The sequence below is a fragment of the Hyperolius riggenbachi genome, chromosome 4 (assembly GCF_040937935.1).
Source record: "Hyperolius riggenbachi isolate aHypRig1 chromosome 4, aHypRig1.pri, whole genome shotgun sequence".
NCBI lineage: Eukaryota > Metazoa > Chordata > Amphibia > Anura > Hyperoliidae > Hyperolius > Hyperolius riggenbachi.
Genome location: NC_090649.1, coordinates 68,230,211 through 68,249,950, shown reverse-complemented (window position 1 = coordinate 68,249,950; position 19,740 = coordinate 68,230,211). Strand labels below are relative to the sequence as shown.

The 19,740-nt window shown below is 45.9% G+C and overlaps 1 protein-coding gene across 2 annotated transcripts in view; it reads right to left on the bottom strand.

Annotated features, from left to right (window-relative positions):
• The window catches only part of RUNX2 (RUNX family transcription factor 2), a 116,600-nt gene that overhangs the window by 67,659 nt on the left and 29,201 nt on the right, over window positions 1-19,740 (bottom strand). For both annotated transcript variants that reach the window (XM_068280156.1, XM_068280157.1), the window contains exon 3: window positions 9,402-9,506. In XM_068280156.1, coding sequence (XP_068136257.1) covers window positions 9,402-9,506 — 105 coding nt within the window. The remainder of the gene's footprint in view (window positions 1-9,401; window positions 9,507-19,740) is intronic.

The following is a 19,740-nucleotide window of genomic DNA, read 5'->3' as shown; positions in this document are numbered from 1 at the left end:
TTTTATTGTAAGAATTTTAGAGTACAGATTCTATTTAAGTTTCACAACTTTAGCCCAGTTTTAGTTTCATGGGCCCTTTAATAATGTACTGCTTTGTTTTTCTCATGTCATTTTTTTTTCATGTCCCCGCCCCGGCAGCCACTCCCTGTTCTCATACAAGACATATACTGTACATCAAGGGAGTTCACTTTCTTTTTTTTTTCTGTTTCTCTGTACATCAGGATAAAAATAGCTCAACATACAGTATGCTATACTAATTAAAATCTTCTGCGTTAAGGGGGGAGGTGGCTTCAAGGATTGACACATACTGTACTGGACGCTATTTGATCAGTCTGCATCCTAGTAGATGACTTTTTCTGAATTCCCCAACCCTCTCTGACTGTCTCAGGTCCCTTTCACATATCCTCTGGTACGTCGTCGTACGCTACCATCCCCCCCCCCCCCTGCAAGGGCAATGAAGTCTATGGAGACTTTATAGTCACGCGATGTGTCATGCTCCACTGGATGTAGTCAAATCGCTGCAATCCCGTTGCTTTATGGCATGGTCTGTGCCTACCACATGGATTATGCAGTAATACAAGTCTATGCGACGCAGGAAGTGTGCACAATGGGAGCACAGTGCGACACGGCGCACATACGTGGACTGTCGGGAGTCCCGGTGACGTACCTACTGTCTAGCAGGGACTTCCTGTCTAGCAGGGACTACGTCACTGAAAGGGGGAAGGACTATGCATATGATAGAGGCAGGATATTGCTCTGACTGGAAGTTAGCAATTGTGTTTGTTGCAGTTGGCATTCAGTTTAGAGGTGGTGGGGTGAGTTCCCTGGAGGTGAGAGGTCCAGGGCTTGCCCGCACTTCCCTCTAGGTGTCGCATGGTGGTTTGGGGGCCCCAGTGAGTGAGAGAGACCTGGGGCCCCTGGGCTGTCATGTGGACCAGTGTTTGTGATTTTTAAATTTATTTTTTGCAGCTTCTAGGATGCGGTTGACAGGTGAGTGGTTAGGGAGGGGACCGTGTGGGAGATGTGCCTACACGGGGCGTCCCTGTAAACGACGCAATTCACGATTGCGTCCAACCGAAGCCTCCCACCTGAATGCTAATCTATGTAATTCCTGCTAGGTATGGTACAGCAGGCAAAGGGTGTATGACAGTACACCTGATTGGCTGACTGGCGTCTGCTGGCCAGATAGAGGCAGGATATTGCTCTGACTGGAAGTTAGCAATTGTGTTTGTTGCAGTTGGCATTCAGTTTAGAGGTGGTTGGGTGAGTTCCCTGGAGGTGAGAGGTCCAGGGCTTGCCCGCACTTCCCTCTAGGTGTCGCATGGTGGTTTGGGGGCCCCAGTGAGTGAGAGAGACCTGGGGCCCCTGGGCTGTCATGTGGACCAGTGTTTGTGACTATGCATATGATCCTGGCGGCGAACTCTACTACAGGACTCCCGCAGACTGACCGGAGTATTGGTGAGTGGTGACATACTTCCTGTCCAGCAGGGAGTACGTCACTGAATGGGTGTGGGACTATACACATGACCCCGTCGGCTGCAGGGTCATAGGAACTGCAGATTCGTGTGGTGATCCTGTGGCAGGCTTCCCTGATGTGGGATAATCACACCACACAAGTATAAAATCAGCCTCAGACTTCAAAGAGATTAAGAAGACTGATTTTTCGCTGTTCTTCTGAGCTCAACCAAATGATTTCATGCTAACTAGACTAGAAAAATTGTGCCTTATTTATCAAACTGACAGTAGGCAAGAGCTGTTCCCCTGCCCTTAATAGTCAATCATGTTCTCTCCTGCAGCATATAGTCGCTAATTGTCCTTCCATTGTCATAGGTTCACCATAAGCGGGGTTGTCAAACTCAAGTCCTCAAACATTTTTGGCATAGCTTAAATAAATGGATGGGGCCAATGGCATGGTGTACGGCGGAACAGTACGAAGCAGGTGGGTAAACATAAAAATACCCCCAGGCTGTTCTTGGCCATTGGCCAAGAAGATCTGGTTAGGCTGGTCGCTCACCAATGCATCAAGGTGGATTTGGTGGCCACCATACACATGCTTGAGTTTCGGCACAGATGGCTATGACTTGGGTAAGAACCATATAGCATGTGTACAAGGCTTAAAGCACCTCTGAAGTCAGTAAAAAACAATGGAATTAGACCCATGGTGGGCTAAAATACCTAATCCTTAGTCTCCTCTTGCTGCTCGTTATCTGCAGGGTCCCTCCCGTTCCTCTTCTCTCCCCAGGAAAGGTCTCCCTAGTGCCAATGAGAGATTCTGAGCTGCGTATGTGTAAGTTCTGTACCACACATTGTAGATGAGCACATCCCTTTGCTGTGCACGCATTTTTCGGAATTGTGCATGCACTGTTCTGAATCGCTCATCACTGCTAGGGGTACTTCCAACAGGATATTCAACTTAGAGATCCAATCAAAGAGGACCAGAGACAAGGAACAAGATGGACCCCAAAGACAGCATGCAACATGAGGAGTCTTAAAGAGACTCTGTAACAAAATGTTGAGCCTTATTTCTTCTATCCTATGAGTTCCTACAGCTGTCTTACTGCAGCCTTTCCTAGTTGCACAGTGGCTGTGTTATCTGTTATATGATCTCATCTTCTCTCCTCTGTCTGGTCTGTCGGGCTCAGGCAATCAGACTGGAATGTGCTGTGCTGCTTGTGATTGGATAGAAGCTATACACACCCTCTCCAGGCCCCCTGCACACTCTGTATGACTCACACTGAGCTACTCTCAGCGTATCACTTGCTATGTCTTTTGTTTGTAAACACTGCATAAAAATGGCAATTACAAGCCAGGATTGCAGCAGAGAGTGGCAGAAACAGCACAGAGGGGCCCAGGAGAACAAAATGAAGAGAATGGTATGCTTTTTATTGTAAGAATTTTACAGTACAGATTCTCTTTAAGGTGCCTGTTAACGATACAATTTTTTTCACTAAATGCGATCTTTTGATGTGATTTTTACGATCGAAAATAATCGGAAGGTAATTATCTATTGTTCCCATTTACTGAACGATTCTTTCTTCAAATTCGATCACAAAATCCAACTTTTGAATCGTTTGAATCCAACTTTTGCAATTAACCAAAAAAACCTTTCCTTATTGATTGCCTTCATAAACAGCACATTTTCTATACAATTGGATCATTTAACCACTTGAGGACCCACCCTTTACCCCCCCTTAAGGACCAGCGCTGTTTTAGGTGATCTGTGCTGGGTGGGCTGTGCAGCCCCCAGCACAGATCAAAGGGCACTCAGAGCGATCAGATCGCCCCCCTTTTTTCCCCACTAGGGGGATGATGTGCAGGGGGGGTCTGATCGCTCCTCCTGGCTGGCATTTTGCGGGGGGGGCACCTCAAAGCCCCCCTCCGCGGCGAAATCCTCCCCCTCCCTCTCCTACCTGCTCCCCCGGGAGATCTGGGCTGCACAGGACGCTATCCGTCCTGTGCAGCCAGTGACAGGACGTCCCCTGTCACATGGAGGCGATCCCCGGCCGCTGATTGGCCGGGGATCGCCGATCTGCCTTACGGCGCTGCTGCGCAGCAGCGCCGTACAAATGTAAACAAAGCGGATTATTTCCGCTTGTGTTTACATCTAGCCTGCGAGCCGCCATCGGCGGCCCGCAGGCTATTCACGGAGCCCCCCGCCGTGAATTGACAGGAACGGCTGCTTCCTGATTAATTAGGCTGCAGCTGGCGACGCAGTACTGCGTCGCTGGTCCTGCAGCTGCCACTTTGCCGACGCACGTTATGAGTGTGCGGTCGGCAAGTGGTTAAATCACGTCGGAAGATCGCATTTGGAGAAAAAAATGTACTGTTTATGGGCACCTTAAGAATAAGGCAGTTTATACTTCCATGGGCTTAATTCAATTTTTCCCCAATTCAGGTGTACTTTCAGGCCAATGTGGGAGAAGCCAATTCATCTGTATGATTCAAATCTGGTTCAGGACACAATCTGAGTGAGATTTGTGTGTTTACACTGTGATTTCAAAAATACTCCTAATCTAAATTGTTCCCCATAAAACTGACCTTAGACTATGATGGGAAAATTAGACTAGGATTATGGTAGGGATTAGATGATGAACTCCTCTGAGGGACAGAAAGTGACACTACTGTGTACTCCATAATGCGCCGTGGAAGATGTCAGTGCTGTTTAAAGTGAACATAAAGTAAAAAAAATAAAATAAATATATATATATATATATATATATATATATACATATATATATATATATATATATATATATAGCCCATTTACTTAGCTGGGGTTCCTTCCAGCCCCGCTGAAGTCTTGCTAGTCCCTAACCGTCATCCTGCACTTTGCTGTTCCTCCAGTGTCCCCCTCCACTGGCCGTGCGAGTCCTCTCTCCCGCAACTGCGGCCCGGAGCATTCTGCGCATGCGCTGTGGCAATTTTTGCTTACTGCGCAGGCGCAGAACGCTCCCAGCCACGGGAGCACAATAGAGGATGAACGTGGCATGCGACCCCACATCCAGCATCGAAGGGGGACACCGGAGGATTGGAGGAGAGCGGAATGAAGGCCAAGGACCAGGAAGACTTTAGGGGGCTGGAAGAAGCCCCTGGTAAGTATAAGGGGTTTTTTTTTTTTTTTTTTTTTTACTTTACATAAAAGTTTGAGATGGTCAATGAAGTACAAATAATTGCAGCATGCTAACTCCTGCAGCAAAGTGGAAGTTTCTGGCCAGTCGGTACTCCAACCAGAATACAGTTGTCATGTTTGCAAAGAAAACCAATTTAAACTAATTTTTTTTATCTGGTGGCCAATTCAAATAGAAAGATATTAATAGCAATTAGATAGCAATTATAGCAATTTTCTAACGAAAGCGGAATTTCCCTCGACTATCAGCAGATAAATCATAGGGCTCGATTCACAGGGACTTTTCTCATGAACAACTTCTCCTTATCTGCTTCTCACCTTATCTATATCAGACATTTTATGCCCCCAGCAAGCAAAAAACACTACTAAGTATAAAGTGAATTAAGTAAAACTGAAGTTAAGTGACTGAGAAACAACTCAGTCGAATCCGCAGTTTCCCCGCAGGCAAATCGCGCGGGGGAAATTCTGCCATAGGACACAATGGCGTCACCGGCCAAATCGCTTACCTTAGTGATTCGGCCGACATCGCCATCAGTTTCCGTGCGGGAGGCTGCAAATCCCATAGCCGTGTATGGCACGGCTTATGGGATTCGTCAGCGATCCCGCAGACCCGGAAGTGCTGCCGCGCGTCTCGCAGCCGCACGCGGCACTAGTGGAAATGGGCCCTAAGTCATTTTTTTTTGGTTTTGCTTATAAAGTGCTGGAAAGTTAAACTGACGCCGAACAGAACTAAAAAATGCAATATCAAACTTACCTGGGGCTTCCTCCAGTCCCACGTACCACGTAAGGTCCCTCGGGTGACTTCTGGGTCCCCCTCAGATCTCCCACTGGCGGCTCCTTTAGCTGTGCAACTTGGCTGGGAGTCGTGCGCATGCGCGCCTGAATCGATCATGTGTCCGCCACTGTGAGCGTTCTGCGCATGCACAGTTCTGGCAAGAATGAACCACGCATGCGCAGAACACTCACGGCAACAGGCACATGATCGATTCAGGCGGGCAGACGGGCCACACATGCACAGTTGCGCACGACTCCCAGCCAAGTCATGCAGCTAACAGAGCTGCCAGCAGGAGTTTCGGAGGGACGGACGCCGTCACTTTAAAGATAAGATAAGATATGTAGGTGAGGAAAGATAATCCTTAAGATTATTACTTAAGATGCTGACCGCCATCGCTCTGAATTGCGGAAGTGTGAGCAGTGATTTTACCGCGCTAATTGCAGTAAAGCAATTCACAGTGTGAATGGGCCCTTACTGACAGGGGCGTAACTAGCGGGGGAGCAGCCCAGAGGTGTGTGGGGGGAGGGACACAGCCCCTGTGACTGCAGGGGGGCCCAGAGGTGTGTGTGTGTGTGTGTGTGGGGGGGGGGGGGAATAGCCCCTGTGACTGCAGGGGGGCCCAAAGGTGTGTGTGTGTGGGGGGGGGGGGGGGGGGAACAGCCCCTGTGACTGCAGGGGGGCCCAGAGGTGTGTGTGTGTGTGTGGGGGGGGGGGAGGGAACAGCCCCTGTGACTGCAGGGGGACTCAGAGGTGTGGGGAGGGGGAACAGCCCCTGTGACTGCAGGGGGGCCCAGAGGTGTGTGTGTGGGGGGGGAACAGCCCCTGTGACTGCAGGGGGGCCCAAAGGTGTGTGTGTGTGGGGGGGGGAGCAGCCCCTGTGACTGCAGGGGGGCCCAGAGGTGTGTGGGTGGGGGGGAACAGCCCCTGCGACTGCAGGGGGCCCCAGAGGTGTGTGTGTGGGGGGGAACAGCCCCTGCGACTGCAGGGGGCCCCAGAGGTGTGTGTGTGTGGGGGGGGGACAGCCCCTGTGACTGCAGGGGGGGGGCAGCTACTAACCCTCCCTCCCTCTGATACTACAGACCATGAGTTTATGTGGCTACACATGTTATGGGCGTGAAGATCATGATACCCACACTTGTTTTACAGAGCCTTGTAAGATGGGCCCCCAGGCTGTGAGGGTCACCAGGGGGAGGCAAGTGAAGGATTAGGATTGTGAAAATTGTGGGACTCCATCAAAGCTTTGCTGGGAGGCCCCATGATTTGTAGTTATGCCCCTGCTTACTGGATTATACCCCTGCTTGTAGTGGCTGGCTAGTGTACTGGTTAAGGGCTCTGCCTCTGACACAGGAGACCAGGGCTAGAACCTCAGCTCTTCCTGTCCAGTAAGCCAGCACCTATTCAGTAGGGAGTCCTTGGGCAAGACTCCCTAACACTGTCTATAGAACGCACTCTGGCGCTTTGAGCGAGTCCACCAGGAGAAAAGCTCTATAGTAATGTTCTGAGTCGACTGAGGTACCATTTGGGCGCTCCAATAACCAAGCCATCAGATGGTATATTTAGATCCATGCCCGGCGTCGGAATCCGATGCCACGGCTACTTTTTCTGCGCTGCCACGGAGTAATCCTCTCTCGTCGTTTTACAGCTCTTGCTTTAGAGGCCTTTCGGAGCTATCATTTCTCATTTCCGTTATCTGTCTGCCATAAATCATTTTTTGTTACAAAACATTTTCCCCCTGTTATCAGCGGAGTATAAATATTTCTTGCTGGTTCTGGGCGCTCGACCTCAGCGTGTCAGTCTGACACTCTGCAATCTGCTATCGGCGGAAAGCACAAAAGCAGCATTGTGTCAGCGCAACGAGTCTGCTGCGAAATATTTCACATATCCAGACGAAGGCGAGGAAGCCAGGTTCACTTAGCTGAAACCAACCATAGTAATTGCTGCTAATTCTCCGACTTCAAACAATTATTTCCGCCAGCAACACAATAACGGCGCATGTGGCGGTTTTGACAAGTTTGGGGTGGTGGTGGTTGTGGGGAAGGGGTGGGGGGGAATGAGGAGACAGGAGATGAGACGAGAGGCTGGACACAGTAAGCCACACTGGTGTCCAGGGAGGACAGGCCTGCATTATTGCTGTTGACAGTTTCAATGAAGCTTATTGAGATAGGCGTGATTCTTGGAAAGTAGCACACAGCTGTTATTCCCAGTATTTCAGTAAGCCGCCTCTCTCTCTAGTTTTTTTCTATCGGAGAAATAGCGAAAGCTGACACAAGGCTCAAAGTGAACCTGTCATGAGGGATTCAAGGAAACAGCCATGACTGACTTTGTTCTAAAAATACAAGCAGGTTTCGGTGTATGGCGTAGTAGCTTTGTGCACCCAGAACACCTATGTGGTGAGCAGACATACAGCTACCTCAGTGCTGTGACTCCCGCCCCATCCGAACTGAAACAGCTATAAAAAGAAATCCATCAATGCCACCTGTTTGGAACTCTTCCTATTTTGACACACCCTCTTTCAAAGCCGATTTATACTTTTACCACCCCTGGGCCAAGTATGTTGGGGCTGCCGTTCCATGAGCAGCAGCAACCCTCCTATTCCATCATGTGCAGCCCCCTCTTCCATGTCTAACATTCCATGTACAGCTGTTTTGAGCATCAACCTCCTTTTTTCATGTGTTGCTCAACATTTGTAGCCGCCCAAGGCCAGGCCTTTGTGGCCTTTCCAGAAATCCGACCCTGTCCTCTTTAGATAGTAGTATTTATGCACGGAAGTAATTCAGTCCTGCTTGGCTGGAGGTGTATTGTGATTCCAGCAAGTTACAATTTATCTCCTGGTGAAATGTAGCGAGGGCTGTATTGCTAAGTTTCGTGTCTTTGTCAGAGATGATCTAAGAAGCCCATAAGCATTGTTCTCCAATTTATCGCTCCTGCTCGAAGCTGCTCCATCAAACTCCTCACCATTGTCCCTCCAACCCCGCGCCATAACTACACAACATGGCACAAGGCAAACGCAAGTCTATTTAGCACTCAGCCCCAAACTGTTGCCTGAGGGGATCAACTTACGATCTCTGTGGGGAGCTTTTTCCGTGCGGGTCTTACGCAGTTTCTATATACATACTGTACCAAAAAATACGAAACAACCCTGACGTGTATCTACCATAAGCCATACTAACCTGATTCTTGGGTGTGTAGTCCGAAAAAAAAGATAAGAGCAAAATAAACTCTAACCAATGAATAAGCACTGATAGCATACTTTTGTTTTTATATATGTGTGTACCCATCCACTGATCTCTCAATCTCTGGAGTGCAGACCATTGTATTTGTACTATAGTTTGAGGCAGAGGACCTTTGATGCCCACGTCCAATGGTGGACACATACGTTTGGGGAGGTGGAGAGTGTTGAGCAGTTTTTTTCAGTAATAACAATGTGTACTATACGTTAAAAAATGATGTCATGGAACAGGTGCAAATCAGAGGCAATGCAAGATGATAAGAATAACAAAAAACGTTATACACTGGTATTCATTGTATAGGAGCGTAAGCTCACCCAAACATGATTGTTCTGTTTTTGGCTGATTCTGATCGGATTAATGATTGGCCAGGGGATTCCAAAAATTGTTTGGGACCTCTACTCCTAATATTCCTATACAGGTCCCATCAGGGCAAGTCACATGACTATGGGTGGTATGGGGTTATGCAACTTATGTCATTAGGCAAGTCAACACCCACCACCGGCTCTGAAGGCATTAAGGAGGTACTGCGCCGCATGCCATCAGGCAGGACCACACCCACCTCTGGCTCTGAAGGCATTAATAACATATTGCATCACAAGGACGTGATATAGTGTTTTTTTAATATGGATGCCACAAGCAATATATAAGCAATACAAGTATTTCAGCTTTAAAGTGGCAGGTGAATTTCCTTGTCAGACATTCCTCAAAATCAGATCATCAGTTTTTGGAGGGAGTATATCTAATTACAATGAAACACAGCGGTACTTACGCCTTGGTTCCCTTGGTCCGTCCACCGTCACTTTAATGGCTCTGTGGTAGGTGGCGACTTGAGGTGGGTTTGTAAACACGGTGATCGTTAATGTAAAACTTTTACCTGGAAAAACAAGGAGGATTGGGAGTTAACACTATGAACTTCCTCAAAAAGTCAGTTTTCCAAATTTTTCCCCAAAAAACTCCTACAAGAGAAAAGCTTGTGCTAAGTCCTCTGTAGTAGCTGGCACTGTAATAAGCACACTGTCTCACAAAGTTTTGCAGTTTGTCACCTTCGGTACAGGTAAGTGCCATCAAACATGAGCATCGGTGAAACCCCCGAAAACTAAGACAAAAGCAGACCTAGAAACTATTACTAACAGAGGCAAACATGATCCAGAGACCACCTTACTCTGAAAGCAATGCCCATCCCAACTGTGCAGAGATGTTCCAACATGTCCAAACAGACTTTCTTATCGATAAACTGCACAAAATCGGTTGAATGTAAGTTGATCGTATATGTTGGAGCAGCAAATGACTGGTAATTATAATCAATGTGATCAAAACAGTCACGGATCGATCACTAAGATCAATGCTTGTATGGCCAGCTTAACTGTTACAAGCCCCAGCAATCAGAGGAAATGACGTACCTTCCCGGAAGTGATAGAGTGATGCCAGCCACTGCCATGGTGATGTGGTAATACCAATCCAGAACCTGACAAGAGACCTGTCTAGAAGTTCTAGCATGACAACACTGTTGGAAATTCGCTGGTCTGCATGAGGATAACAGGAGATTTGGAAGGACAGGGGCTCTTAGTATTAGGTGAGGTGGAGTGGATGAGACAAAAAATAGTGGCAATGGGCTTCAAAGAGGCACATTAAAGAGGAACTGTAGTGAAAAATAACATAATGAATAACATTTCTTATATTTTGCAATATTCATTTACATTTTTACTCAATTTGCCCATTCTAAAATCTTTCCTTACCCCGATTTACAATCTGAAAATTACCACAGGTGGCGACATCTTTAGTGCTGTCAGGTGATCTCTACTGAATGTTTGTTTACTGAGAGTTCCATGAACAGAGGGAGATATTGCTTACTTGGCAGTTGGAAATAGAGAGGGAAAGAGTAAACCAAATATCGATAAAACTGTGTAAAAAAAACCCAGCAAAAATAGGAAAAGGTTGAGGTGGCTTACCTCAATGACGACAAATTCGTATATGGAATAAACTAATTTTATTAAGCACTAGGCAATGCGTTTCGTGGGTCTTTGCCCACTTCCTCAGGCCAAATACAGTTCCAGGAATAAATCAAACCTGCTTTTATCCAGGGTGTCTCTTTTGGTCACCCTACACATTCGGAAACAGAGGTTATTTCCCACAATGCAATAAGGTTCACAGACAGGAAACTGCCAGGACCATGGTCATGACATCACACTGTGGGAGGGGATTCACCGCAATATCAGCCATACAGAAATCCCTGATTATCTATTTGAGAAAAGGAAAAGACCTCTGGTGGGAAAGGGGGTATTGGCTATAGGTTGGGATGAAGTTCAATCCTGGCTTAAAGGATATCCGAGGTGACATGTGACTTAATGAGATAGGCATGTGTATGTACAGTACCTAGCACTACTATGTACAGTGTACAGTGTACAGTACACTAATAACTATGCTGTGTTAATTTTTTCCTTCTATGCCCAAAAGAGTTAAATATCGGGTATGTAAGAGGCTAACTCAGTCCGGAAGTGACTACAGTGTGACCCTCACTGATAAGAAATTCCAACTATAAAACACTTCCCTAGCAGAAAATGGCTTCTGAGAGCAGGAAAGAGATAAAAAGGGTCAATAGTTCATAGATTTTAGCTCTGGCATACTTCAATGAATGTGTCATGGAGCAAAAACAATAAAACAGTTAAAACTTAAAAAGTAGATTTAAACATAAAATAAAACGGTGGAATAACCTAAAAAGTCATTTTTAGGAGAAGATAGATAGATAGAATCGTTTATTTCATTAGTTTATTTTCGCTTCGGGTGTCCTTTAAAGTTGTTCTTTAACTACCTGCCGACCGCTCCATGCCAATTGGTGTGAACGCGGCGGCAGCCCCAAGACCACTACACGCCGATTAGCGTGAATGGCTTCTTATGGGGTTTACTGGAGAGCAGCGATCGCCGCTCTGAGACTGTTAGACGGCGAAACCACTGCCTAATAACTATGTACAGCGCTGTACTGGGGACAGCCATACGACACAGCTGTCCCCTTGGAGGACACAGGAGCGAATCGCTGTGATAGGCTGACTGGGGGAGGGAGAAAAAAATATTTTTTTTAAAAATGCACAATTTTATTAAAGAAAAAAAAATATTTGTAAAAAAAAATAAACATTGGGGGAGCGATCAGAGCCCACCAACAGAGAGCTCTGTTGGTGGGGAGAAAAGGGGGGAAATCACTTGTGTGCTGAGGTGTACGGCCCTGCAGCTTGGCCTTAAAGCTGCAGTGGCCTACTTAGTTAAAAATGGCCTGGTCACGAGGGGGGTTTAACACCACGGACCTCAAGTGGTTAAGTGACATTTGTGGAACTGTGCAGCCGTAGATATATCCATGCTCACGGATTAAACACAGTAAATGTCTTTCTATTGCTGGCAGCATGGGTACCAAATCAATACATACTTTTATTGATAACAATCTGAAGATAAGTATGAGTGGCCACCACCAATGCATCTCTAATAAGTAAACATATACCCCTGTACAGACATAGGAATAAGAATATGCAGAGCCAGCCCTCATTTATGACTTTCCACAAGCCGGAGAGAAATAGTGAAACAATGACTGTTTGGCTGGATGCAATGAGATCAGGCTAGACCCTCTGACAGTTGTAATCTGTTAAGATATATAACGGTTATTCCTGTCGCACTGAGACTTCTGCAAACTGTTTCAAGACAGGAAGAAGTGGGCGGGAAGCATTGACTCAACTAACAGTCAGAAGTCCCAGGCTGGCCTGCTGTCTATGTAGATGCTTCTGTTCCTGGTTAAAGGAGCCATCTCCCAGCGGGACAAAGCATCCTGCTACTGCCAGCCCTTGTGTGACAGACAAAGATCCCTCAGACCATTGTCAGCTTCCCACAGAACAGCACGGCCAAGTCTACACACAGCCAGAGGGACTACGGCCATGACATTGCTGACAGGAATGATGTATGCAGCAGGGACGATAACTGTGCCCTATCACACGTCCCTACACATCCCAGCATTTCCTAGCGCAATCCTGAGGAATCCCCGCCCTGTCGCTAGGTCAGGCAATGATTGTGTCCATCATGTGATGTAAACAGACATCATGTGATATTTAGTGACGAATGGCAGGATGGGAAATACCTAGCGTGTTATAAGTGGAGACAGGTAGCAAAAATGGGCTGATAATGCCCCAATATTGGATATCAGTTGGTTCTATCACCTTGTCCATTCATTTTTGATAAGACTATATCCCCACTCCCCAAGTCCTTTAGACTTCCTAACCACACGTTTTTCAAGGGGGCGGCCCAACAGGCGACTTCTTGAGACCTGAGTGAGGACGGGATTTCCTCACTTGCTTGATACTATGGTTGCTGGTTTTGCAGCCCGCCTTTGTGAGTAATGTTACTTATACTGTATATTATTCACGCACTTTGCTTGATATGTTACAAAATAAGGGGCTCCTGTGTTCTTTTTGTGTTTTTGTCTCGGGAAGGTTTTTTTTGGAACCTCGCCAGATGCCTATCAATGTACTAAAGCAGGATGGGATCACAGCAAATCAGGGCTTTGCAAATCTATCAGCTGATCAAACAAATATCAAACTCCATGATTTCTCCTAGAAATGGCAATCACTAATGCCCACGTTTAAAAAGAAAAAAAAAAGTTTATTTTCCTTTTTTTTTTTTGCTGACAGAGCCTTGCTTGACACAAAAAGTTCACATGTATGGACTGAGCTGAGTAGTGCGTTTGGAAGTGATCCTTGATTTAGGGTTGGGACCCACTAGAGTGATTTTGGCAGCTTTTTGGATCGCCGACAATCGCCGGTGAGTCCAAAAAATGCTTTGCTAATGTATTTAAGTGGTCGGGAATCCACCAGTGCGATTGTGATAAGGGTTCATCGAAGCATTTTGCGCTCAATGTTATGAATAGAAGTGCTGCAAAATCGCTTTGTAATGCAACGTGAAAGAAATTTGGGGGCCTAGCATTTGGATTTTTAAATAAACCTAATTATACTTACCGAGTGTCCAGATGGCTGGTTCCACCCGTAGTCCCGCCCCCTAGCAGAAGAGGTCACAGGCGCTTCTCTGATTGGTCCAAGAGAAGCACCTATGACCTCTTCTATTAGTGGGTGTGGCTGTGGATGGAAGCCAGACAACGGGGCACCTAATAAGTATAATACAGTTTATTTAAAAAGAAAAAAAAAATGCAACGCATATAAGAAGCGCTGTACAGTTTACTGCAGAGCTTCAAATCAGAGGGAAACGCAATTGAAATCAGTCTAGGAATTGTTGCACCCAGAACTTGTGTGATTTAAAGAGGAACTCCAGTGAAAATAATGTAATAAAAAAAGTGCTTAATTTTTTACAACAATTATGTATAAGTGATCTAGTCAGTATTTGCCTGTTGTAAAATCTTTCCTCTCTCTGATTTACATTCTGACATTTATCACATGGTGACATTTTTACTGCTGGCAGGTGATGTCAATGGAAGGAGATGTGGCTTGCATTTTGGCATTTGGAAACAGCTATTTCCCACAATGCAATGAGGTTCACAGACAGGAAACTGTCAGGAACATCACACTGTGGGAGGGGTTTCACCACAATATCAGCCATACAGAGCCCCCTGATGATCCGTCTGAGAATAAGGAAAAGATTTCTCATGGGAAAGGGGGTATCAGCTACTGATTGGGATGAAGTTCAATTCTTGGTTACAGGTTCTCTGTAAAAGCCCTGCATTCTTAATGGGTCCCAGCCCTTAGACAGCGAAGCTCACAGACGTTAGCCGAGAAGATCACAGATCCCTTGAGAGTGCCTGATAGTCTTGGCAGCTGCCTATTGTGCAGGTAGTACTCTGTGACAGGTTCTCTTCGGTTGTGTATGAAGTGCACTCATGTATTAGCAGGCAGGTACAGGCCCATATCTCCTGCAGACAAGAAAGGAAGAATCCTCACTGGCAAACTCTGCTTCAAAGAGACGAGGAGGAGGGGGAACCCTAAGATCATAAGAATGAGAGGGGAGGGGGTCATCCTTGTTTGGACATAATTACCCTCCATCAAAAGAGGCTTTCTTCATCGCCCATGCATGGAAAGCCTGCTAGCGGTTACGTCTTCCCCCTTTTTTTTTATCCTTTTTTAAATATTAAAACTTCTAGTTGGGCAGCCGGCCAAAGCCTGGAGTCGATATCGCAGCGTGTAGAATACGCTTTGTTTTTCTTTTAAGTCCCCAAGATAAATTGGGCTCATAAGCTTTAGCAAAGAACACATTGGCCTCTGTATGTCAGCTTTGAGGGGGTCACAGGCCAGATTGCACTGGTGTCACAGACTGACAGGAAAGTATCACTGTAAACTCCAGTGTAACTCCTGCACAGGACAAAAGGAAACAGAGAGAAATGCACCCTGTATGTGTTTAGAGAATTCCCAATCATCTGTGACTAATCACAAGTTGCAATTTGATCTCTCAACTGTGTCAGCTGGCTGCCTCAACAGAGCAACTAATTCAAAAACACAGGATGTAAACCCTTAGGGCTTCATTCACTAATACAAATAGCATGCCTTATCCGGGTTAACACACTTTAATAGAGATAACATGTCTTATCAAAGTTAACACACCTTATCAAAATTAACATGTCTTATCAGAGTAGCATAGCGAGCACTAGGAACCCGCAAGGGCTCAGGGCAAGACGAGTGGAGCCCTCTTCATTGCCAATTCGCAGACATAAGTTTGTAGCACTCACTATGCTACTTTGATAAGGCGTGTTAACTTTGATAAGGCGTGTTATCTCTGATAAGGCGTATTACCTCATATAAGGCATGCTATTTGCCTTAGTGAATCAAGCCCTATGTCTGCTTACATGAAAGCAGGAAGTAGACACTGCTAATTTATTGCAGGATTTGTATCAGCTGTAACAAAGACATGTTTTTCTTTAAAGGTTATTAGGCTGTTGCTTATGTTTTAGAGCAGAGAGGAGGTTCTGAGCTCAGTTTGGCTTTAACACCCTCTAGAACTGATCAGCACAGTCCCATTTGCTCCTGCTACACTGACATAACTTAGCAATGCAGCAAAGCCTAATCCAGCAGTTCCTCCTTCAGTCTGAGTGCCGCTGTGAGGGTGGGAGCACACTATACAGAATCGCATATGAGTTTTCCATAACACATCAGTGGGAAAAGCATATGCGATTCTGCCTAGTGTGTTCCTACCCTGAACAGGAAATTTTGGGTATGACATTCATCATACAACGTACTACTGTCCTGTTTACAAGGACGCATACTTCAAAGCATCTTCCATGTCCGTAAACCCAAAGTTGACAGCAGACTGAATAAAACTACAATTTCAAAATGGCTTGTCAAGATTTTTTATTTTTTTTATCAAAAAGTTCATCTTTGAGGAGCAACTGTAACCAAGGATGGAACTTCATCCCAATCAGTAGCTGATACCCTCTTTCCCATGAGAAATCTTCACCTTTTCTCAAACAGAGAATCAGGTGGGCCTATATGGCTTATATTGATATGAAACCCCTCCCCTCCTGTGATGTCAGGACCGAGGTCCTGACAGTTTCCAGTCTGTGATCCTTGTTGCATTGTGGGAAATAACAGCTGTTTCTAACCGCCAAGCAACCAGTATCTCCCTCTGTGCATACAAATATCTATTAAAAAAACCAACCTTTTAGGCTATCACATTGTTTGGGGGTTGGTTATAAATAATGGCAGTTGGTGCTGTCTGGTTTTTTTTTTCATGTCTTTCAGTAAAGATGATGACGTGGAGGCTGATTGTGGATCAAACAACATGAACAAATTACATGGCGAATATCAATCATTTCTTGATCTCTTTTTTTTTGTTTTTTAACTTCTCACTTTGTAATGTATTGATTTATTTTTTTCCTTTTCGCTAAAGTTCCTCTTTAAGATCAGATTCAGTTTGTAGGACATTTAAAGGGAGCCATGACTTTAACTTCTTTTTCGGCAACTGGCTTGTACACGACCTTGAGCAACTTTTAGTAAATGTATTGCTGTACATTTTTAGCTTCCTTACATCTTGCAGACAGAGCTCATCTTTTCTGTTGTCCCCTAACACAACACAGAGTAAACACTCTCCGGTATACAGAGCATAAGAGAACTGTGTCCATGGTAACAGAAATAAACAAGAAAGACTGTTGATATTAAAGTATGGGTGTGTAGAACCTAGAAGGAGGAAAAAGGGAAAGGATAAACCATAAGCTTTCAATATTTGTCACCCGGAGAGATTTTCCTGGGAATATTCTGGGAATGATTTTCACACCGATACACAGCTTGTTCTGTTCATTAGAGAGGGGAAGGGGGAGAACAACAGAGAGGTACACTGGTGGGGGCACTACAGTAAAGGGCGGAGACTCAACATGACTCCTCTATAATGGCGTTTTCGGTGAGTTCGGGAGCATTGGTGTAGCAAAAGCCTCAAAATCCAGGGAAATACAGTGTCCCCTGTCCCGTCAACAGGGCTTGCACTGGTTGGTTATCAGAACTACGGGAACTCATTGGTCCACCTACTTCTACTTCCTCCGCTCGTCTGTGCTTCTTGTCTCCATGGCACCCCTACAGTCACATCTTTCCCCCAGTGACCCTCCAACATGTAATTTCAATATGTTCATGTTGGCGGAAAATGCAGTGACCAGTGCTGATTGGGGGGCCTCAGGAGACTGGAGTCCGCTGTTCAGGTCAGGGTAAGGAGCAATGTATCAGGACAAGCAGGGGTGTGACTAGAACTCACTGGGCTCCATAGCAAGATTTTTGCAGGCCTCCCCCAAAGGGTGCCAAGTCCAAGTCCAAAAAATCTTTATTGACAGGACCAAATACATTTAGCCAAAGCAAAACATTAGCGTTAACATTGCAGGGGGTTGTTAAGAGGTTATAGGAGTGGGGAGTGTATAGGGGGTTGGGGTATACAGTCCATAAGGGTGATAGGGTGCCTATTTAATGCTCTGCCAATTCTAGTCATGACATTGGCCAGGGGAAACCTGCATTGGATTTCCGAACGCTCTTCCCACGGAAGATCATTCCTTCCCACAATCGGCCAACAAAAATCCAGTGTGTGTATTTAGATTTACAAAGGTCCTGCCTCTCCCCAGCAGTTTTCCCTGCTTCCAATGAAGAGATTTTCCCCATTTCCTGCCTGGACAGTGAGTAATTTCTCCCCAAAAAGAGTCACACGGCAATAAATCTCAGAGGATATTCTATCTCGCTTCCTCTGCTCTATCCAAAACTTAATAAGAGCTTTTGTTGGCTTTAAAAGAAGCAAGCTGTTCTAAGCAATAGCCATCGATATCAGTAAAAGTATCGTTTAATAAACTCCATATGGATGATGAAAGTGCTTTTGAACAGCACTTCAGGGCTGTTCTTCCCCATTGTTAGCATTGTGTGCTGATTAATCAGCTCTGGCTGAAGTAGGCGTGTCATACTGAAGGTGTCGCCAGTTCAGCTCATACCACAATGACAGGGGTTACGCCCCCATAATGTGTTAGTTTGAATTATAATTGAATTGCTCCCAACTACCTGTCTCCTCCCACACGATACAAGACTACATGATGTTTGGTCATTGACATGCAGCTGGAGTGCGCTGTGACTACTGGTGCTGTGCATTTCATGATTGCCTTATACCGTGCTGACGCCTGTAGTGCCCCCTAGTTGTGGGTTCAGTAGCGTCAGGACTTATTTATATCGGTGCAGGGGTGGTCCTTCCATGAAGCAATGTGAATAATGTGCTTCAGGGCAGCAACAATCAGAGGGTGGCAAGAGACGGCCCCCTTCCCAAAAGTTTCTCCTCCTTGCACTCTACCTCCCTAGATGCGAGGTGCTGCTTCATTCACCTGCTCTCAGTGTTCCAACGATGGCATCTCCCGTCCAGTGTCTGTATCCATGGCTTCAGTGGTACTTCATGTCACCTGTTACATGCTACCAGGTCACATGAGGTGCCGCTGTAGTCAGAGAGGAAGGAGAATTAGTGGCTGGTGATCTGAGAGCGAGTGAGTAATGCGGTGCTGGTGCAGCCCATACCCGGCATCCTGGGGATCAGATGCTGCGGGCCAGCAGAGAGGAGATGCTGTCTTGGAGGAAGCAAAGGGAGGTAAGCTTAGTGCCGATGCCAGCAATGCGCAGCCCAATGTGTCTCTCTTCTCCGGCTTTGCACACACATTGGCTGGGGCGGGGGTAGGCGGGTTGGGGGGAGGTTGAGGCGTCCTCACAATGTATTGCATCAGGCACTAAAAAGTCTACAACCAGCCCTGTATCTGTGCAATGCAAAATGCAATTCAGGTGCCTAGTGATTTGTTACAAGTCAGCAACCAGTATAATTCCGATACGATTTCACATGCGATTCCAATTTTTGACGCAGTTAAAAATAGTCCTGTGGTTTCTATTACACAGAAGATCATAAGATTTCGATTTGCAATTTTCACTGGATGCTTGCTACACAATAAGAAAAACAGAAAAAAAACGTAGCATGCAGAACTTTTTTTAATCTCATGAAAAATCGGAATCGCATGTAAAATCGCATCAGAATCACAATCGGAATCGCATATAGTGTAAAAGAGCCCTGCACGCTGCATTTTTTCTGCGTTTTTCTACTTGTATTGCTAGCACCCAGTGAAAATCAGAATTGCAGCGTAAAAGAAACCTCTCAGATCGCTTAAAAAAAAAAAAAAAAAGAGAACCCGAGGCAGCCTAAAACACAAATACGACATACTTACCTCCCCCACTGCAGCTCGCCAGGATCTTATAGAAGTTTGTGGCCGCAGTCCCCTTCATGCACAAGCACAGCCATCCTGCGTTTGCACGAGTATTATACTGGTACTTGAAAGAAAAAGCTGTGCACCTTCCTCGCAGACTGCTTTTATTTAGGCCTTCAAACAACAGCCAGCGTATGCAGCATACATATGAAACAGAAATTGTCAATGTTTGTCAAACCTGGATTCCATGGAGGTGTGGAGGTGGTTGGGGAAGAGGTGACCAGGGGATGTAAGGACGGCACTACAGCCGTTTCACGCCGTCTGGCGCTTGCTCACGTGCGTGTGTCCTAAAAGTCACCTCTTCCCCAACCACCTCCACACCTCCATGGAATCCAGGTTTGACAAACATTGACAATTTCTGTTTCATATGTATGCTGCATAC